Raw genomic sequence first — 19,248 nt, 5'->3', positions numbered from 1 at the left:
TATTCAATAGTATGTAACAAGAATTTTCTTGTCTTCTGTTGTTCGTGGGTGGACTGCCTGCTGCAGAGGCAGCAAAGGTGACCATTTCTGGGGTTAGCTTTAAAAGAAAAGAAATGTGGCATTACCTTACTGAGTGAGCAATTAAGAAATTGATCAGTTTTAGTGGGTTAGTTTGAAATGGCAAAGCGTAGTGATTATAACAGGGAAGGGAACTTCAGATGTTATTCCTCAGAATCTGTTTCATGCTTTATATCTCTGTATGTGTTGTTTTATTTTTGTGTTTGATTGTGGGTTTTTTTGTCTTTTTGCCTTTTTTAAGATCTCTGCGCTAATGGTTAAATGTCAGAAGTCAGAGAATTTCCTCAATGAACTGCAGCAGGCGTTTTCTCAAGCAAAGAGAAGCGTGCAGGAGCAAATGGTAAGACAGCTTAAACCAAGAGATTGCTTGAATAACACTGTCTAACCTTTGGGTCTCAGAGTGCATGTAAAAGACTGCCCAAGTCTGGTTACAGAGTGCTCTGTGTCATAACACGTAAAAATACTGATCATGTGAGCTCTGATATAGTCTGTGAGGCCAGTCCATCACAACTCACATGTACAGGCATGTATGTGAATATGAAGATTACTAGACAACTATTTTTCTTACCTTTCGTGTATATTTAGTATCCCATTTCACCTCAAATCTGTAGACAAAGTAGATTTTCTTCAGTTTGAGATGAATGCTCAGTATTTTAACAGGTCAGACTTCATATATCAGCCCTAACACCCAGAAAGAGGTATGTATGGGAGCTGTCTTTATAAAAACTATTTTGAGCCTCACTTAGGAATTATGCTAGGGGACAGGAATAGGACCTCATTTTCTAGGGCAGAACAAAGTCTGACTTCCTTAAAGCAATCATTTCCCTCCTGTATTGGAATCAGCCTGCTTCTTTTCTCCTTCCTTATTCAGCAGTGCTGGGAGGAAAGATTCGTTCTTCTCAATCTTAGTATTGCATTTCTGGCGTCCAGGAATTCTGGCGTGCAGGATATCACTTGTAGATCCATTCTGCTTGGTGTTCTGTGTGAGGCAGTGCCTTCTGGAGATGGAGGAGATTCAGAGAATGTATTGATCTGCATTTCCTTTTCAGAACTGTCTACCTGTAATACTCATACAAAGACACCTGAGCTGTGATTCCTCTCAAGAAATTTCACTGGATTTATTTGTTTTTATGCAGGCAATACTATGTTTTCTTAATACTTGTTCTTTGCAAAGGATAAGCTGTTTTGATGTAAGGAGGCAGACTCCCACTGCTGAAAATTTCAGGTTGAATGTTTAAAGTTAATAACCTGATCTTACAGCTGAGTTGTAACGTGACTTTAATAAACAACTCTGAGAGTTCCTGAAACATATTTTCTGCATGAGCACAGCTAGTTAATGGATAAATATGGAAGAAAACTGGGAAATCTGTCAGTCCTGGATTTATTGTTTGTTTCTTTTCATCTGCCTTTACTTCTGATGCCAGGCAGCAGAGGGGAATGATTATTTTGATCCACAAAACCATTTTGTTTCCTTTCTTTTTTGAAGAATCCACCAGACTTTGGAAAGCAGTGATAATAAGTGGGGCATAAAGAGATCTGAACATGATCCTAAGTGAGAACTTATCCTTTTCTTTTTATTGGAAGGCTGTCCTGACGCAGTCAAGGGAGCAGGTTTCAGAAGAGTTGGTGAGACTGCAGAAAGATAATGAAAGTCTTCAAGGAAAACATAGCTTACATGTGTCTTTACAACAAGCTGAAGATTTCATTCTACCAGAAGCAGCAGAGGTAAAACATTTCTAAACCATTAACACAAAACAACGCATGTGACTTGTCACTGGAAGATGCTTCTTTATCAAAAAGCAGCCTCAAAGCAGTACACTGAACAATATTATGGATTCGAACCCCGTATTCTGTGATGTACAAAATCACTTATCTGATTCCCACTGGTGATTGTGAGCTGTGTCATGAATGTGCTTCGTGGTATAATTTTTGTTAACTCTGGCCCAGCAGCCACTCTATTGTCTGTAGTTTTTAGTGTGCATAACTGCTCAGTCACCACAACTCTGGTGCAGGTATTGATTCACTGCATTAAGTCCATTGTTTTATTTTTCTGCCTAAGTATTAAGGTTTAAGCCAGTAAAAATCACAAGCCTTGAATAAGCAAGAGATATCCTATGTCCACTCACTCACATCTTGAGCACATCAAGTTTAAAAGATGGGATGGAGTAGCGGGTGAAGGGCACAGCAGCGGGCAATAAGTAACCCCATGGAGACAAGCATCTGTACAAGCTTTTCATTTAAAGTAAACTTATTGCAGTTTTGTTTTAATAATGTGCTGGATGCAAGATCTGGTATGGTGGAGCAAATGTTGGGGTAGCACAGCTTTGTGTTGGGTAGAGATATGTTATGTTGCATAACTTACAACACAGCTCCTTGCTCATTGTTGATTCAGGAGCTCCGGGAGCTGATTTTAAAGTATCGTGAAGACATCATTAGTGTGCGGACAGCAGCAGATCACCTTGAGGAGAAACTTAAGGCAGAGATTTTATTCTTAAAAGAACAGATTCAAGCTGAACAATATTTGAAAGAAAACATAGAAGAAACTCTACAGCTGGAAATAGAGAATTGCAAAGAGGAAATCGGTGAGTAGGGGTAAAAGTCTCAAAATGGGTAATTGAAGATGTGATTTTTCTTGCATTCAAGCTTTAATATTGTTGTTTTTCAGCTTCCATTTCCAGTTTAAAAACTGAACTGGAAAGAATAAAAGCGGAGAAAGAACAGGTAAGGAGCCCTTTCACTGTGGTGTTTTTGTGTGTGTTTAACCAAAGGAAATAGGATTCTTTTTTCTGCTAGTTCTTTTAGGACTTTGAAAGCAGCACTGTCATGGTATCTTTGATATTGCCCATGTAATATCTGAGAAAATTACATTTTTTTTCCTAACTGCCTTGCAGATATCAGTAATAAATACATATTTGTGTTTAGTCTGCCTGCCACTGGGAGGGAAGGAGAGCTGAAAGTATGTCACATTACTGTTCCTTTATCTCACTTTGCTTGTGGGGTGGTGGAGGACTGATGTACATAACCACCATTATAGGAACTTGGGAAGGGAACACCATTATAGGAACTTGAACATTTTCTTACTGAAAGCACTGGCATTGTACTGGATGCTCTCAGTGTATTGCAGCTCTCAGCAGCAGCTAAGAGGGTACATACAGCTGTGTTGTAAATATCTTCTGTGAACATTTCAAAGGAAATGCTTGGAACTTTGAAGGATAGAACTGCTGAATTGGTGCCAGAGTATGACTGGGATATGTTTATATGTCTGGTACTTAAAAGGTGTTTTGTCTGTTTATTAATCTATAACCTTAACATTAGCTTAGCTAATTCCTGGCTAACGTTATGTTACTTAATTAATAACCAAAAGTAAGCTTTGGCCACTTCTCTCCAGCTCTGAAGAAAAAAAAAAGGAAAAGAGAAGAAAACAGAATGCTTTCTGTATCCATAGGAAGTGTAGCTTAGGTTCATTTCAGAATCCCTGGAGAGGCACTTAGACTGTACTTCCTGAGTGGAGGAACTGTGAGAAATGGAAGTGCCAGAAATTTTAGTTAATCCTTTTGTTTTGTTCTTATTTATATAGTTAGAAAGTTCTTCACAGGAAAACCTGCAGCAGCTGGAGAGTCTGCAGGAAACAAAAAACACTCTGGAAGAACAGCTGAAGAAGGAAACAGCAGCAAAGGTAGATATGTCCAGGTGTGAAGTGCATATACATCTTCTCTGATAGTCAGACTGTATTCAGAGGATATGTCACTACCCAAGACTGGGAGAGGAAATTTTGGAATGTTGGTAAGATTCTGGGAGTGAAATAATCTCTGCTGGTTTAAAATCCTCTGGATTTAAATCCTCGTTCCAGTCACTTAGCACTTGGACTTTTAAAGCACTGGAACTGAGTTGCTTCTGACTTGAATATTTTCTTGGGTTATCTTCCAAAGATAAAAATGAAGAAAGCTTCCTGATTGACCAGACCTCAGCCTGAGTGCTCTGATGTTTCTGACTAAATGTTATTTTTCTGTTGCTGTAGCAAGGAGCCCTACTTTGACAGTTAGATAAGAGAAGGAAAAAAAAAGAGAAATCAGATCACAATTATTCTTTTTCTCCTCTCCCTCACCCGAAGACTTCTTTGAATAAAACTACAGACAGCAAGATAATTACATTTTCAGCAGCAGGTTACTGCCCTTCATCTACAGCCAGGTTGCATTGAAACTCAGAATGCTGCTTTTTCATTTTGAGATCCCTAAGCGTATTGCTGTTAAAAGACACGGGACTTTTTCATACTTTAACTTATCTAATCATGATAATACTTGACTGATGAGTATTAGCCCCATATTTTGTAAAACTAAAGTGTAGAATGAGTGACTGGATTAATTTCTTGCCAGCTCACTGAGAATAACCGTGTTTTCTTGCTCCAGCATTGTACTCTAATCAGTTTATACAAGTTTCTCTTTCTGTGTGTGCTGTTTAAGCACAGTATAAAGGATCTTTTTCTCTGCAGGCAAACCTTGAACAGCTGGTGTTTGAAGAGAAGAATAAAGCTCAGAGGCTGCAGACTGAATTAGATGTCAGCGAGCAAGTGCAGAGAGATTTTGTAAAGCTTTCTCAGACACTTCAGGTAAGGGCAGTGCAACCTGTGAGATGTGTCTCTGCTTCTCTGGAGCTGAGTGAAATAAGTTACAGCAGTTACAATTTTTCCTTATGCTGACATTAATGAAAAATGTTTAGAGTCATTTGTGTTGATGAGGTATTGCTAGTATATTTATATCAGAGAATTTAATGCTGAAATTGAGTGCTCTCTCCTTGGGGTTCTTACTGAGTCCACTCAGTGAAATTCAGCAGAGTACAGACTGTCAGGAGTTCAGGTTTATTTGGAAAATAAAAACAGGAGTGTAGGAGATTGTTTACTAGATAGAGCTCAGGTGGATGGACAACAGGGAACTGTCTTCTTTTGTTCTGGTTGTTTCTGGAGGAGTACATAGTGCAGGAGAGACTATTGAATTCTGCTGGCTGGTGAAACTGTTTCTTGTTTATTATCATCTTCCCTTTCTAAAGTACAGTGTGGACTGCTTGGTTTTAGCTTTAATCTTGAGAGGCCTGAAGGCATGTGTCAGGCACATCTGCTTCTTCCATGAAAGTTTATGTTGCTTTGGACACTCCTCTAGTTTTTCAGCCAGTGATAGTTTAATGTATTTTCTGCTTGCGCAGGTAGTAGAGGTTGCTGACATTACGTAGTGGCTCAGTTCTGGTTTTACTCACTCGTTGTGTCTGTTGGGTTTTCCATAGGTGCAGCTGGAGCGGATCCGGCAGGCAGATTCCCTGGAGAGAATCCGTGCAATCCTGAATGACACAAAACTGACGGACATTAATCAGCTTCCTGAAACATGACACCCTGATGAGCGTGCTCCAAGGCTGCATTTGGGGTTTTTAACTCATCTTTATAGCAACATTAATTATTATTTAACTCTAACTGAAAGAGCAGAAGACAACAGAGGGGAGCAATGACTAAGTTTTGTTTCTAGAGGGGAAAATGGTTTCGTGCTGGGCAGGAAGAGAGCACAAGAGTGACTTGTTGTGTAGGAAGGAGAACTTTCTAATGGAAACACTAACGGGTGCGGTGTTTCGTGTTCCACTGAGTGGGATCAGTCCTTACATTCTGAAAAACTTCCCCTCTTTCAGCCAACTTCGTAACCTGATGTAGAATTTTGGAACATTTACCCCTGTTTTTTTCCCTTCTTCCTTTCCCCCCACTACTGTGATCAAAGTAGCTGCTGGAAACCATATTGTCCCTCCAAAACATTGAAGAGCAAAGTGGTTGAAGTTTTTCTGTTTGAATAGTCAGTAACAGTATTCAGCTAGCAGAGAGAATGAGGTGTAGAGTATGCTGTATGAATATTTTATATTAAAATATGACTTTATTAGCAGGACACTGGATATTGATCTTATTTCATAACTCAGTGTTGTATTATTATTATTTTTTTTTAGCCATTGACTTTGTGTTGAAGAATCTGAATGCTGCTGAAATGTGGTTGTGAGTGAGCTGTGTGTCTCCTGAACAGATAAATGCCAATCCCCAAAACTCTGAAAGCTGTACTAAGAACGTAGCTCCTTGAAATGCTTCCTTTGAATTCTGATCCATAAGAAAAGCACAAGAAATGCACTGTTTTGTAATCTCTTTTCACAGATGTAATTTAAAACGTGGAATTACAACTAGATCTTTCTCATCTTGAAAGCTGTGCAGTACCTGTAATTCCTTCTCCATGTGAAGAAAATATGTTGGCAAAAACCCTGAGCATTGTCTGAGCGCTGGGTGTGTGCAGGGCAGCTTTGCTCTGGTAGGTGGCACCAGGCATGGTTAGAGTAAGATGTTGAACAAAGCAAAGTCAGCTTGACCCTCCTCTTCTGGGTCAGTTTTAATAGTATACTAAACAATGATGGCACTCTGTCACAGAGCACAAATGCACTGGAGCTGCATTATTCTGCTGGTTCAGGTTGGAAGAGTGCAGTGCATCTCTTACCTAGAAGTATGGCATTGTGTTATTGCTCAGAGTTGATTTGTATGCTGTCCTGTATTTCTGTAAGCATGCCTTTAAATTACGCTATATAACACAACAGCTAAGGCAGGACATTCTTGTGATTGATCAGATTTTAGGTTTGGGATTTATTTTGATCAGTAACATGATGGTAACATAAGCATTCCTCCTTTTTCTCCTTTTAGTGGAGTTTCATGCACGCAGTTGAATAGGAACAGTTCAATGTGTGGATGTGGTGATAGTGGTGGTGCATATTGAGTTCTTGAACTAGTCCCTAGCAAAGACTCAATTTGAAGAGACTGAGAGAGCAGCTTGTTAATGTCCAGAATTCATAACTTAAGCTTTCTGCTATTGTTTACTGTGTTATCTTTGCATACTATAGATCTGGTGAAGATGAAAAAACAGAAGTGACAGAGAATGCTCTGTACTGTAATGCACATGAGTATATTTTGTTAGGTACTTAAATGCTATTTTAGCAGCATATGTCCTGCTACTAACATAAAGTTAGGACTGGTGGTTTTGGAGAGGAATGCCTTAAAAACAGACAAAAAGAAGCATATGAGCTCAGTTGCTTATAATCTTTTGCAAGAAATAGAGCATTTGATTCACCCTAGAAATTAATTTCTTTCATAATCCTAACACTTCAAACCCATTTTTCCTACCTTATTAACAACAAGAGTAATAGATGGCAGGGTTGTCATCTTCCAGAGGACCTGTTCAATCCTTATATTATTTAAAAGAAGTTGAAATGTGACTTAGCTTCCTTATTTTTGGTTTTTAAATCTCTCTCAGCATTTACTGAACTGTGAGGTGACAGCAGCTGCCTTCTGATGCAGAAATCTAATAGCAGATGTTTTGCATTCAGTTTTCCAACGGTTAGGATTGTATTCTGTTGAATAAAAATCTTGGGTGGGCTAAGATAGGCCTTTATTAAGGAGCTGCAGACTGGAAGGCTTTTTTCCTATATTCTCTTCCTTCCATAAAACTGACTCTTAACGGGTTACTGGTTGTTAACCTGTGCAGCAGTGATTTAAGGAAGCCTGTTGTTTTCTGGTTAAACTACAATGACAACATGCATCTTCTGAGCAAGCTGAACACTTGAGGGACTGTACCTGAAGACATGCAGAAAAAGAGTTTTTAGTTGAGTCTGTGGACAGTTTTTCAAATGCAAGACAACTGTTAATGGCATTTCAGCATCCCTTTCTAGTCTGTCAGTGCCTATCAGCAGCAGCCCCGTCTTCCTGCCTGCTTTTGCCTTCCCCTGAACCATGGCCATGCCTGACCATTTTTGATTGCTTTGGATTGTGCAGGGCTGGTGAGGCTGTTCCGTAGTGAATTTTTACCAATGGTTGGCCTGGCTTTCTGTAGGCATGGTGATGTCAGTTTGCAGGTGATGATGGCTGCAGGGAGCCTTTCTGCACTGTACAGAGTGCAGGAGATCAGTCTGTGAACATTCATAGACACAGTAACGATTACAGCAGTTGCAGAATGTTGTGCACCTGTGTGTGTGTGTCCGTATGCATGCTCGTGTGTTGTTCCCAGTGGCCAGTGATGGCCTGTAGGCCTGTTCTGAGGCTGGAGGTGAACACTGTAGGGCTCAAAAGGGACTAATGAGCACTCACCTGAAATGAGTGGTGCTGGCTGCTGGGTTCCTTGGTTGTGAACCAGTCCCACGTGTCACTGGAGTGACGTCCTTTGGGTTGGAGAGGAAGGAGATACAGCCATGGTGTGATTGTTTTCCTTTGTACCACCTTACTCCATTGTGCACCCTTACTCCTGCTTTAGTACTGTGACCATTTTGAGGCTGGAAAATGAATTATCTTTTTTCACCAACTGCTGGTCATCCTTTTTGAAAATTGACTTTAAGATTAGAAACTTATCCATCCACAAAGTGGTGGGTGATGCCACAACCAAATGTCCTGCTGGGGAAGGAAAGCACGGCTTCAGAGGTGGTAACTCAAGCTTCAGCTGAACGCAAATGTAAGAAAATATACAAAGTGGCCTTTAAAAGAAAAAATACAAGTGCCAAATTTGCAGAGCACTTATTAAACCACTGTCAATGAAGTGTAATTGAAAATTCATGCTGTAAAGCTGTAGATGCTCACTCAGTGGATTATGATGATATTGCTTATAATAAATCAGAGACTAAACACTCTTCCCTCCAGTTCTTGGCTTTCTGGAGCTTGTTTTTTGAATGGGGTGGAAGGTTCTCCTCACTCGGTACGAGTTTGTGTTTTTTAACAGCTGCTCCTTCTAACCCGGCAGCTCAGCTCTGATACACAGGTTGAGTGGATTAGAAAGCTGGATTCTATTTGTGCAGCCTGTAAAAGGGGCAAGATCAAGTTTTGTATGCATTCCTATACTTGTATAGTCTTAATCTGTACAAAAAAAAAGTGTTCTTGCAGCATGTATGGTAACCTAGTTACCTAACAGGTAATAACAGCCCTCCTTTCCTTACAGCTTTACTTTGGCACCTCTTGCCGTGCCACTTTTGTAGCAGTGCAGTACTACTTTTCAAAACTGAGCTTGACCGTGTCACCTTTTGAAAGGGGCAGTGTGGGGCAGAGGGGGAGGAACAAGAATTACCTATTGTCCAGGAAAGTTTGTCTACAGCAGATAATTGGCCTTTTAATGTCAAGACGATGCCAGCTTTTGATAAAGGCAAACTGAGTGTTTGGAAGTTAATACTGCATTCCAGTGAACCAAGCCATTGGTGTCCTGTGCAATTGTGGATGTAGAATTCTGCTGTCTACAGGATTCAAGTGTAACCATTTGTTAACTGTATTGAAGGTGTGTCCTTTATAAAGAAAGTGTTCCCAATTAAAAAAAAAAAGCTGCTGAAGTGTATGCGCTCCTCTGGTCTTTCTACTCTGCCTTCTGCCACAGGCTTCCACTGCAGTCACTGCGCTATGGACCAAGGGTAGGAGATGGCTCCCAGACAAACCCCAGGCAGTTTTCTGAAGGAAGCAGAGATACCTTTTCTCCCTCTTCTGAGCTAGCTGTGAGTATTAACTATCATTTACCTCAGGTTTGAAATAGCCTTCTGCACTGTGTCCTGCCAGGAGAGATGCAAAGACCACAGCATGTGAGGAGTCTTATCAAAAGTATTTTAATTCATAATTGATCTTTACAAAATAATAAAGAAAAGGCATATTGTTCAGTGTATGAATGTTAAATATATAAGAAGAATTACCAGGCAATAATGAAAACTTATCCAGCCTTTTATTGTAGGTTTATCCTCGTGGAGATGTTAGAAGTTCACGTGGCCTCTGATGTCATTGATCTGCTTTACCATTTCCCTTATGCGTTCTCCCCTTCAAGGAAAATAATTTCAAATCAAAAAGCTGCAAGTCATTTTTGTTTGGTGACAGTCAATAAGAAAAACAATTCATATGACAGAGAATGGGAATGTTTTAAGTGATCTTGTTAATTACAGACTTCATACAGACTGCTAGAAGATCCTCGGGTGAAAAGGAGACCTGAAAGCAGATTCAGTAGTTGTAGCATAATATGACCAGTGCTACTCTAACAGACTGGGACATTCTATGCTTTAGACCATCTCTGCAAGCTCCAGGTGGTGCATCAGTCAACCACATGGTGCAGAAAGGTAAAATTTACTCTAGAAACTTGAAAAGGATAGATAGGCTGTGTACATGAACTTACTCTTCTTTCAGAACGGCTTGGATGCATTTGCTCTGGTAGGCACTGAGGTTGATGCTGGGTTTTCGTGGGCTGATGCCCTTTTCCATCTTTTTCTGCTGGTATTCCTTCTTCATTTTAACCTAGAAGTCCATGTACAAAAGGAAGGAGGCCCCGATCAGTGTTGGTGCTGCCCGCTAGAGGGAAAGCGTATTATAGCTGCAACCATGTGTGTCATGTCAATATGAACTGACAGTGTTTGGGATAAAGTCAATAACTTTCACACTGCTCTACAAAAAGAGAAGAAAATACGAGTATAGGGAGTGGAGAAGGCTTGGAGGCTTCCTTAGCTTTGCACTGTGTTGCAGATTTTCTACCTAGATTCATAATGAGGCTCAGAATTCATTGTAGCCCACTGTTGCTAATTTAATAAAGCAGCTTTGTGTCAGTGTGGAAGGACTGCGTTCTAACTCAGTGCTGTCACTTAATGAGTGTTCTCAACAACCAACCAGCCAGACATTTCATCTCACCTGTCTGATTGCATTGCTCAAGTGCTGCAGCTGCTCATGGATTGCCTGCAGTTCTTTCTTCATGTCTCTTTCACTGTCTGATATGACAGGAAGCCGAGAGTGGAAACTACGAAGCACTTTCTTCATCCTTCATGTGCAAGAAAAGATACAATGCTGAATTAACTTATGTTCTAGACAACAAGGAGTTTTGTGTTTAACTGTGAAACATCTTTTGTCATTTAGCTTAAGTCTTAGGGGCTCAGGACTCAACTTCCCTCGCAGCAAGCAAACTCAGTATTGAATATCAACACCGAGCTTCAAAAAAAGAATTTCAGAAGGCCAGTCTTCCAAGAAACCAGCACTGTACTGTCTGCCTATTCTATTTCTACCATACAACAGCAAGCAATCTGTGATGAAACAGAAGCACTCACCTATTCATAATATCTTCTTGCTTCTCTTTGGCTTCTTCATACTTGTCAGCCAACCGTTCAGCCATTTCTCGCAGACTTTTCCTTTAATGTAATTGAGAAGTACTTATTTGCAGTTACATCTCTATTGATTTTAACTTGATAAATGCAGACAGATTATACTCACTTTTCCTCTCGACACTTATTAAGTTCTTCCAGTTGTTTCTTCTTCTGTTCCCACAGCACCTTCACTCTTAAAAACAGAGAGCCACAAAAAATCCAACTACAATCCAGCTGAGTCAGTATTTAGACATAGCAAATATCACAGAAGGCCCCAAGACATGGGCAGATGAGAACACTTTGTAGCACCGATCAACCACTACAGGGAAAAGAGTAGATACTTATATAATGCAATTTTTCTTTTTATCAGCTTTGTCAGAATTACTGCTGAGGTCAGAGGAGTTCCAAAGGATTTCCTGCCATGCCCAAGCACAGGCAGGCCTACAAACAGGCTACAGGCAGATTCGCACCAGAAGAGAAGCATTTTTACTTCAGTGCATCCTTGGTAACTCAGTTTTCATTTCTGGTAGCCTAGAAATTGAAGTCTTACATGAAGTGAAGTCAGAGAATACATTTTACTCAGTTCCATGACTTACTCCAGCAGGGGAGGTTTAGTGTTAGGTCCTTAATAACACTGTTCCACACAGATAGTGTACAACACTTAATTTATGAAGGCTATTTCTTTACCTTTCCTGAATTTCCACTTTTGCCAGATCCTGTTTCAGTATATATTCCTCTCTGAACACTTGTGTGGCTCTGCTAAGAAGCTGAAGGCATTCTTCAGGGGGAGGAGCAGCATCTTTATCGGCAGATCTGAACAGGAGACAAGTTTTTTCAATCCTACTCTTCCTGTTCCTTTCAAAGGCTAAGTCACTTAGAGCATTTATGGTAACAGCTCCAAGGCTTTGGATACAAAAGTGAGGGGCTACAACTAAATCCCTTTGCAATAATACAGTTCCCTCTTCTGCTCCCCCTAGGAAAAAGTTTGTACCTACTTTAGGAGCAATGGGTTGGCAGAACTGCGCCGCAGGATGTTGTGGATGTGCCTCTCAAATGAATGCTGCGATTCAGCCAGGACACGGAGAGGAGAAGTGGCATCATCTTTGTCTTCTTTGGTACATAGTAGAGAAGGAGATGCAGGATGGACTGCAGTTCTGCCAAAGAACATCAAGTGGAGAGCACTCAAAACAAGGAACTCATCTACTCTGGAATTCACACATTGCAGCAGCAAGTTAAAAGATGAAATACTTCAACTGCATGGTAAATGTAGCTCAAGGCAGGGCTGATAGAGCTCAAAAATCCCCCTTTGGCCATAGATAAAAAGGGAGAAGAATCTCAAGTATCCTCTTATTTAAAAGCAAGTTCGGTAACAAGGCAAGCAAGCTTTCTGTCCAGGCCCAATTCGGTTTCTGCTTCCTTGTTATATAAGTGAACAAAATGCCAATAATGATGCCAAAAATCAATTGATGTAATGTTTGTCCTAACCCTCATTGAAGGTGATACAGATTGGTTCTATCCCCTCCAAGCACCTTTTCTATATTAAATGACTACTCTTTGAAGGCTTAATTGTTCTGCCAAGGAACGTTCAGTAGGCAAACTTCACTTCAGTGTATGCTATGAGAGATGCAGAAATTTAGGGTGAGAGAATCAAATAAGAAATCCTGACATCCTTTTTGTGAGCCAGTTACAGACTTCAGTCCAATTACCAACCACATACAGGAGTGGCCTTGTAATGCACTCATAGTTATTTGTGATGCAGATCATTGTGGGTCCCAGGACGTCAGATACTATCCAGAATCCTCTCACTGGAGCAGGTTGCCTGAAGGGAAGAAAACAGAAGAATCATCCATTCAAAAGAACAACAACCACACTCTCTTCCTGAAAGCTGCACAAATTCTTTGGGCAAAGCTCTATTTGCAACAACCAGCTTAAACCAGACATGGGTCACAAAGTGAAGAACCACTCTCCAGAAGGAGTCCTGCAAAACACTGGGATAGGTGAACACATGTGGAATTTCTTCTATTTTGACAGGTAATTCTAACACTCATAGGAATTCAGCCTCTACATGCTGCTGTACATTAAGAATCTTGATGTGCAAATTGCTTGCTTATTCTACTTGGCTCCTATTAAGTTGATTTTATTATCTCTAATAGCAAGAATGCAGTAGAAGCAGTCAAATCGTAGATGCTTTCCCAGAATAACACAGAGATTTGGAAGCAGCAGAAAGGTTTTGCTCTTTACCTGCATGGCAATGGCTTTGTACAAAGAATATGTTCAACAAAGCACTTCTGCTCTGCACCCAGCTCCTGTAAACCATCTTTGTCTTCTTCATCTGCAAAGAAGAGATCTGTCAGAGTGCACAACATCCAACTTGCAGGGTAAGGTGTCCCAAATATTCCCCTGCTTGTTAGTAAGAAAACATTGATATTCAGTCTGTAACCATTTCCCTCCATACACAACAGCTTCGCCCTCACCTGAGTCAAGGAACTTCTGCAGTTTGCTGATCCATGTCAACCCCACGCTGTGAACACCCGCTTCATGTGTGCAGTGGTATCTAGTAGGGCATTTTGGATCTGAAATTTAAACAGCACACGGAGTATAAAGCACCAGAGAGAAAAACTCATCCTACAAACCTGCACGCTGTTGAACACATGTATTGGCCTATAGTCCAACTTGTTGCAATAGTACCTGTTCAAGGTCTGAGCTGTGTGCATTTTGCACTTGAATTCTGCATGTAAATCAAGTACAATTTCAGCATCTGTTAATACACTCTTTGGGAATTAATTAGAATTACTTGCATTATACAATATCTGTCTCTATCCAGTAGGCTTCAAGGGAAGACCAGCAGTTAATGCCAGCAGACCAGTTTCCTTGTCCTTCCCATCCTCCTGCCCTACAACAGCACCAGCTGACAGGCTGATAAACAGGCACCAACACCTCTCAGCATCGCTACCCAGATGGTAATAATTGATTTGAGATGATAATAATTCTTAAATAACTTGATCCTAAATTCAAGGAAATAAAAGACAACAACCTGAGCTACACAACCCTACCTTGATGCAGTTTGATTGGGCAAGAAAAATCAGACTCCAAAGGCTCTTCCTCATCTCCTGATGCCAATTTCAGTGCAAGTTCCAGCTCAACACATTCAAACACATACAGGGAAGGAACAAGATCGGATCTTGGGTCCCACGATTTTTCTGACTGTAAACAGCATTGAATTCTTCAATGAGACATCATTTAAATAGAAATACTAGTGTAAATAACACTGAGTTACATAATAGAGGTATGCATTCCCTTTGAGCCATCCTGAGATCTTGAAGGCAGGAACTTTCACAGAAGAAACAAAAACGTTCACAGAAATAACAAGACAAGGTACCTGCTCCTCATCCTCCTCTGCATCCAGCACCACGCAGTGATAAAGCACGCCCGATTCAGTGGCAATCACCAGGATATTTGGAATACAAGGCAGGCACAGGACAGCACAGGCATCGTAGCCATAATTGTCTTCTGCAGCAGGGTGCATGGGCAGAGGGCCAAGCAGCTTGCCAAGATTTCCAGCACTGGAATAGGGAGGATGCATTCACAACACAAAGCGTAGGAGCAGAGTTCCCATGGCTGCCTGCAGGAGTTTACTGATAACTAGAGAATGAGGGTGACTAAAAAACAGCCAACGAAAGCATCAAACACTGCGGTTTGGAGTTCTAACATGTTATTCTTGGATTTAAGTCTCCTAGCACTATCACAAAGAGATACATTATAATACAAACCAGCCCAGCATCCTTAACAGAATCCAAGCGAGGCAAAGAGATGGCTCTGGAAACCAAACATACAAAGACCCTATGAAACTTGAGGATGAACACAAACCCACCTCTGCAGCAGGTTGATATAGGTGAGGAATGTCTCTCCATTTTCATATAGAATGTAAAGTGGATAAGCCAGCACTTCTTCACTGCCTCGCTGCCCAAGGATGCTCACTGGGACTGGCACCAGCGGGCCGAAGTCAAACGCCACCGCGGTCTCTCCCAGCGACGCTGTGTAGGCTCTCCTAGGGATAAGCAGGAACAAAACTGAGTCAAATTACACCATCAGCCCTTTGATAAACACTATGTTTCAGCAACAAAAATGTTCAGGTAACATCCTCCCTCCAGGGCCTTGTTTCTGAAGTCAGCTGAGTTTCACAGGGTAAGGAGGAGGGCACGTAGGATTTACTGTGTAGTACAGTGACTCATCCAGTAGAAACCCTCAAGTTTCTCCTTTCCAATCAGGTGAAGGAGGAAATAAAGATAACATATTTCAATGCATTCCCTGCTCAAAAAAGCCCTAATGAAACCTTCTTAAAGATAGCGTGTGTTGTTCAAATAACTGTTCTGAAGAACACCGGGCTGTGCAGTCTGTTCCCTCTTTCCTTTAGGGAACATACAGCACTTGGTTCTGTGGCAGGAAGCAGCCCCAGCACAGAGGTGTGAGCAGTAAGTCGTGTTTAAATCCCTGCTGGGGGCTCTGTGACTGGTTAAGGATGTGACTGAGAACACAGAACTCTGAGATGCTCAGAGCGTTGCAAAAGGAGCCGCACAAACCCTTTGTTGATGATCAGAGTCTCCTCCTCAGCGTCTGACAGCGGGATCACCTTGATGGGGGTCTGGGGCACCTTCAGGCTGTAGATCCTGGATGGAAGCAGCAGCAATGATGGTCGGTCAGCACCAGCTGCTGCCAATCTGCAGTTTCCCTCATGATAATCACGACGCAGCGTTACCTGATGGTGTTATCCGAAGTCAGCAGCACGACGTGGGGCTCCATTGTCTCGCAGGGATACCAGGCCGCGTGTTTCAGGGTCAGCGACGTGGAACTGGTGAAGAACCGTTCTGCGACCGGGACGGTGCTGGAACAGAGCGGGGACGGCGGCTGTGACCGCACGGACGGCGGAGCTTCCAAAGGGACGGGGGGGATGTGGGGGCAGCAGGAGCGGATCTCAGCCCCCACCTGCAGTTCACCGTGTCCTTCCCACCCTCGAACTCGTTGTTTTTGCCCCAGCGCTCGGGCAGCTCCACGGCCGAGAGCCCCTTGGTGCCGATAAGCGCCACATGGCGCCGCGCGGGGCTGAGCAGCGTCTGATACACGTCGAACAGCGGCGGGTTGATGCACAGCAGCGTCTGCCGGGACACACAGCGGGGCTCAGAGCGGGGCTCGGAGCTCGGCCCGTCCCGCAGCCCCCGCTCCGCTCACCTGGTACCGGCCCAGCTCCGGTTCGGCCCCGCTCAGCCGCCGCAGTTGGACGTTGAGCAGCGCCCCGCGCTCCCCGTCCCACAGCAGCAGGTCTCCGTCCAGGCCCAGCAACAAACTGAGCGGGCAGCGCGGGGCGGGGCCGGGCTCGGCGTGACGGAGGCGGCCGAACACGGCGTGAAGCGGCAGCACCGAGCGCCACTGCTCCGCACCGCAACACGCCGCCATGGCTGCCCCGCCACCGCCACGGACCGGCAGCCAATCGGCGGCGGCGAGCGGAGTGACGTCACGGCGACGCCGCGCCAACCTGAGTGACGTCACAGTGACGCCACCCCGCCGCTCTTCCGCTGTGCTCTAGGACTACGTTTCCCGGCGCGCCCCGTGCCGCGGTCACGTGGTGTCGGCGATGGAGGCGCCGTGCAGACACCGCGCGTTGTACAAGGGAACGAACGTGCCGCCATGGAAGGAAACGTACCGGAGGGTGAGAGATGGAGACAGACAGACAGACACAGACACGGACAGACACAGACGGTGAGACCGACCGGCCCTGACATGGTGTCGTTCCCCGCAGCGCTGCCTGGAGCGGCTGAGGAGCAGCAGGGAGCGGCTGCTGACACGGTACCGACAGGCCGGGCCCGGCCCCGGGGCGCTGCTGGTACCGGAGGTGATGGAGGGAGAGTGGAGGAACATGAGAGGGAACGGGGAGCGGCAGCAGGTCGGTACGAGCGGCCGGAGGGATGTTGTATAGGGGGGGATGGGAATTAAAGGCCGAACCTCGGCCGGGCTGTGCTGGGTGCTGTGTGTTGTGTTGTGTGTTGTGATGTGTGTTGTGTGTTGTGTTGTGTGTTGTGTGCTGTGCTCTGGGTGCTGGGTGCCTTTACAGAGCACCTCTGTGTGTTAACAAGCAGCAGAACGAGCTGTGGTGCCTCTTGTCACACTGTCCCAACACAACACGGTGACTTTCAGATGCCGGAGGACCCGGACGAGCTGGCGGTGCTGGATGAGATCGAGCAGGAGCTGATCCTGCAAGGTAACTCAGTGCGTCCCCTGGTTGCTACATGATAGCAGGGAAAACAGCCTGATCTCTGCAGCCTCTGATGCACTGAGAGCATCCTGAGAGCTCCAGGAGTTTAAGTGGCATCTTAAGCTCTATATGGAGCTACACAAGGCAGCACTGCTTGAGAGTTGTAGGAGCCCACATCAATAAACTCAGAACACTGAATTGTTGGCTGGGAAGACTTACAGTCACCCCCCTGAGGCTGCATGAAGGCTGTAGGAAGAAGCGGGTTAATAGTGATGATTTTCTTAAGCACAGAAATCTGATTGGAAATAAGAATCTCAGCAATAAGGGGCTGCCCCAACCTGCATCCCCACAGCAGCTCCATGTGTATCAGCATTGAAGTCGTTAACAGGTGTCTGTTTTGTTGCTGTTCTGTTTTGGTTTTTGTTGGTCTTTTTTTGCCCCCCCGCCCCCAGAACAATTGGTTATAGAAGAGTACGAGCGAAGTCTGCGGTTTGATGAAGAATGCCTCAATGCAATCCTCGATGGCTTGGATGCCAGCAACAGAATCATCTGCCCAGTGTGCAGAAAGTAAGAATGAGATCCTCCACACTGCAGCAGTTTGGGTTTAGAACTGGGCAAAACAGCAAACAAAGAGAGTGGATTTCAAGCAGCTGGAAGAGCAGAGCTCTCGTTGTCAGGGCTCTCACTGTGTGTCTTTCCTAGGAACCATCTGACTGTGAGGAGCCACTCAGTTTTCTGCCAGTGTGGGTTGGATGTCCCTGCCCAGGTGAGCTGTGAGCGATACATGGTGAGGTCGATCTTATGAGTAAGATTTCTTCTTAACCCCCTTATTTTTCCCTCCAGGATATGACAGAAGAGAAGCTTCGGTCACTCCTAGAGAACACTATAACAGAGCACAGTCACAGGTGCCTTCACAATCCAGAGTTCACATTTACCAATGGGATGGAGGAGGAGGCCAGTCTGCTCATGACCTGTCCAGTGAGTCAGATTCCTGCTTGAATCCACCCCTGTTACATGGACAGAAGCCACAATTCCACCAATCCCATGGGTTTACATTCCTGTCTCTCCCTCACACCCTTTTGGAAGTGGTTTAATTTTGACCACCAGTATTGAAACAGCTGAATTTCACTGTACTATTATCTATCTTTTATGCGTTACTACAACTTGTCAGCTCAACTTAAGGTTTCCTTTTTAAGGTCTGTGACTTCTGGATGATTCTCCTCTAAGTTGCTTCAGCTGCTGCTTTTTTCTTCAGTGACTTTGAGACTAGAACTCAACCCAGAGCTGCTACTGTCTTCTAATGTCCATACACTTATGTGTCCTGTGTCATACATACTCCAAGGCAACGCTACTGCCTTACCCTGCACTTTTGATGGCACAGTCCATGTTTTTATAATAAATACTTCATCCTTCATATCATCTTCAACAACGTGTCAGTGATTTCACAGCTTGCTTTGGACTTCGTGTTTAACTTCAGGTCCATGACAGTGTTTTTAATGTATCCTTCTGTTCTAAAAGCAGGTTCCTCCTTACAATCTTACCCACTACACTCAGGACTATTAAGTATTGCCCTGGAATCAACAGGGAGGTTGATCAATAGTCACAAAGTATTCTGCCTCTTCTCGTTGTTCTGTCCTTGGCTGCCTTCAAGCTGAAATAAGAGGCAGCTCTTTAATGCATGGCTGCATGGTGCGGGAGCATCTCCTGCTCTGCCACTGGGGCTGACTCAGACCTTGAGGCATCACCTGGACGCAGCAGGTTGAGTAGAAGCCCAAATCTGCTGCTCT

The 19,248-nt window shown here is 43.6% G+C and overlaps 3 protein-coding genes across 5 annotated transcripts in view; 2 read left to right on the top strand and 1 right to left on the bottom strand.

Annotated features, from left to right (window-relative positions):
* RABEP1 (rabaptin, RAB GTPase binding effector protein 1) overlaps positions 1-9,419 on the top strand; it is a 35,035-nt gene extending 25,616 nt beyond the window's left edge. For 2 of the 3 annotated variants that reach the window (XM_032448497.1, XM_015880654.1), the window contains 7 exons: positions 320-418; positions 1,663-1,803; positions 2,471-2,660; positions 2,744-2,799; positions 3,656-3,754; positions 4,568-4,684; positions 5,353-9,419. In XM_032448497.1, coding sequence (XP_032304388.1) covers positions 320-418; positions 1,663-1,803; positions 2,471-2,660; positions 2,744-2,799; positions 3,656-3,754; positions 4,568-4,684; positions 5,353-5,454 — 804 coding nt within the window. In that variant the 3' untranslated portion in view covers positions 5,455-9,419. The remainder of the gene's footprint in view (positions 1-319; positions 419-1,662; positions 1,804-2,470; positions 2,661-2,743; positions 2,800-3,655; positions 3,755-4,567; positions 4,685-5,352) is intronic. The other variant, XM_015880655.2, reaches the window with a different exon arrangement.
* Positions 9,420-9,685: 266 nt separating this feature from the next.
* NUP88 (nucleoporin 88) lies at positions 9,686-16,704 on the bottom strand. Its single transcript, XM_015880656.2, has 17 exons — positions 16,441-16,704; positions 16,198-16,367; positions 15,971-16,096; positions 15,795-15,881; positions 15,086-15,262; positions 14,594-14,777; positions 14,268-14,418; positions 13,689-13,787; positions 13,456-13,546; positions 12,932-13,033; positions 12,210-12,368; positions 11,902-12,027; positions 11,342-11,407; positions 11,179-11,259; positions 10,769-10,895; positions 10,263-10,381; positions 9,686-9,913 (listed from the first exon to the last, which is right to left on the bottom strand). Exons 1-17 carry the CDS (start codon positions 16,663-16,665, stop codon positions 9,850-9,852), a joined length of 2,154 nt encoding a protein of 717 aa, XP_015736142.1. The 5' UTR covers positions 16,666-16,704; the 3' UTR covers positions 9,686-9,849.
* A 77-nt stretch (positions 16,705-16,781) lies between these two features.
* RPAIN (RPA interacting protein) lies at positions 16,782-18,882 on the top strand. The gene is made up of 7 exons (XM_015880661.2): positions 16,782-16,918; positions 17,009-17,152; positions 17,404-17,467; positions 17,914-18,028; positions 18,164-18,227; positions 18,305-18,439; positions 18,658-18,882. Exons 1-7 carry the CDS (start codon positions 16,844-16,846, stop codon positions 18,685-18,687), a joined length of 627 nt encoding a protein of 208 aa, XP_015736147.1. The 5' UTR covers positions 16,782-16,843; the 3' UTR covers positions 18,688-18,882.
* The last annotated feature ends 366 nt before the right edge of the window (positions 18,883-19,248 follow it).

The sequence above is a fragment of the Coturnix japonica genome, chromosome 19 (assembly GCF_001577835.2).
Source record: "Coturnix japonica isolate 7356 chromosome 19, Coturnix japonica 2.1, whole genome shotgun sequence".
NCBI classification, from domain to species: domain Eukaryota; kingdom Metazoa; phylum Chordata; class Aves; order Galliformes; family Phasianidae; genus Coturnix; species Coturnix japonica.
The sequence above is the reverse complement of the archived record's forward strand: the minus strand, read 5'-3'. Positions and strand labels throughout refer to the sequence as shown.

Bases quoted from the DNA above. Each gene is read 5' to 3' on its own strand.
- NUP88 (XM_015880656.2), bottom strand. From the start codon at position 16,665: ATGGCGGCGTGTTGCGGTGCGGAGCAGTGGCGCTCGGTGCTGCCGCTT. The intron at 15,263-15,794 runs GTTTGTGCGGCT...GCTTATCCCTAG, and splicing joins ACTCTGATCATCAACAAAGG to GAGAGCCTACACAGCGTCGC. The intron at 13,034-13,455 runs GTAAAGAGCAAA...TCTTCCCTTCAG, and splicing joins ACAAAGCCATTGCCATGCAG to GCAACCTGCTCCAGTGAGAG.
- RPAIN (XM_015880661.2), top strand. From the start codon at position 16,844: ATGGAGGCGCCGTGCAGACACCGCGCGTTGTACAAGGGAACGAACGTG. The intron at 16,919-17,008 runs GTGAGAGATGGA...CGTTCCCCGCAG, and splicing joins GGAAGGAAACGTACCGGAGG to CGCTGCCTGGAGCGGCTGAG. The intron at 17,468-17,913 runs GTAACTCAGTGC...CCCCGCCCCCAG, and splicing joins GCAGGAGCTGATCCTGCAAG to AACAATTGGTTATAGAAGAG.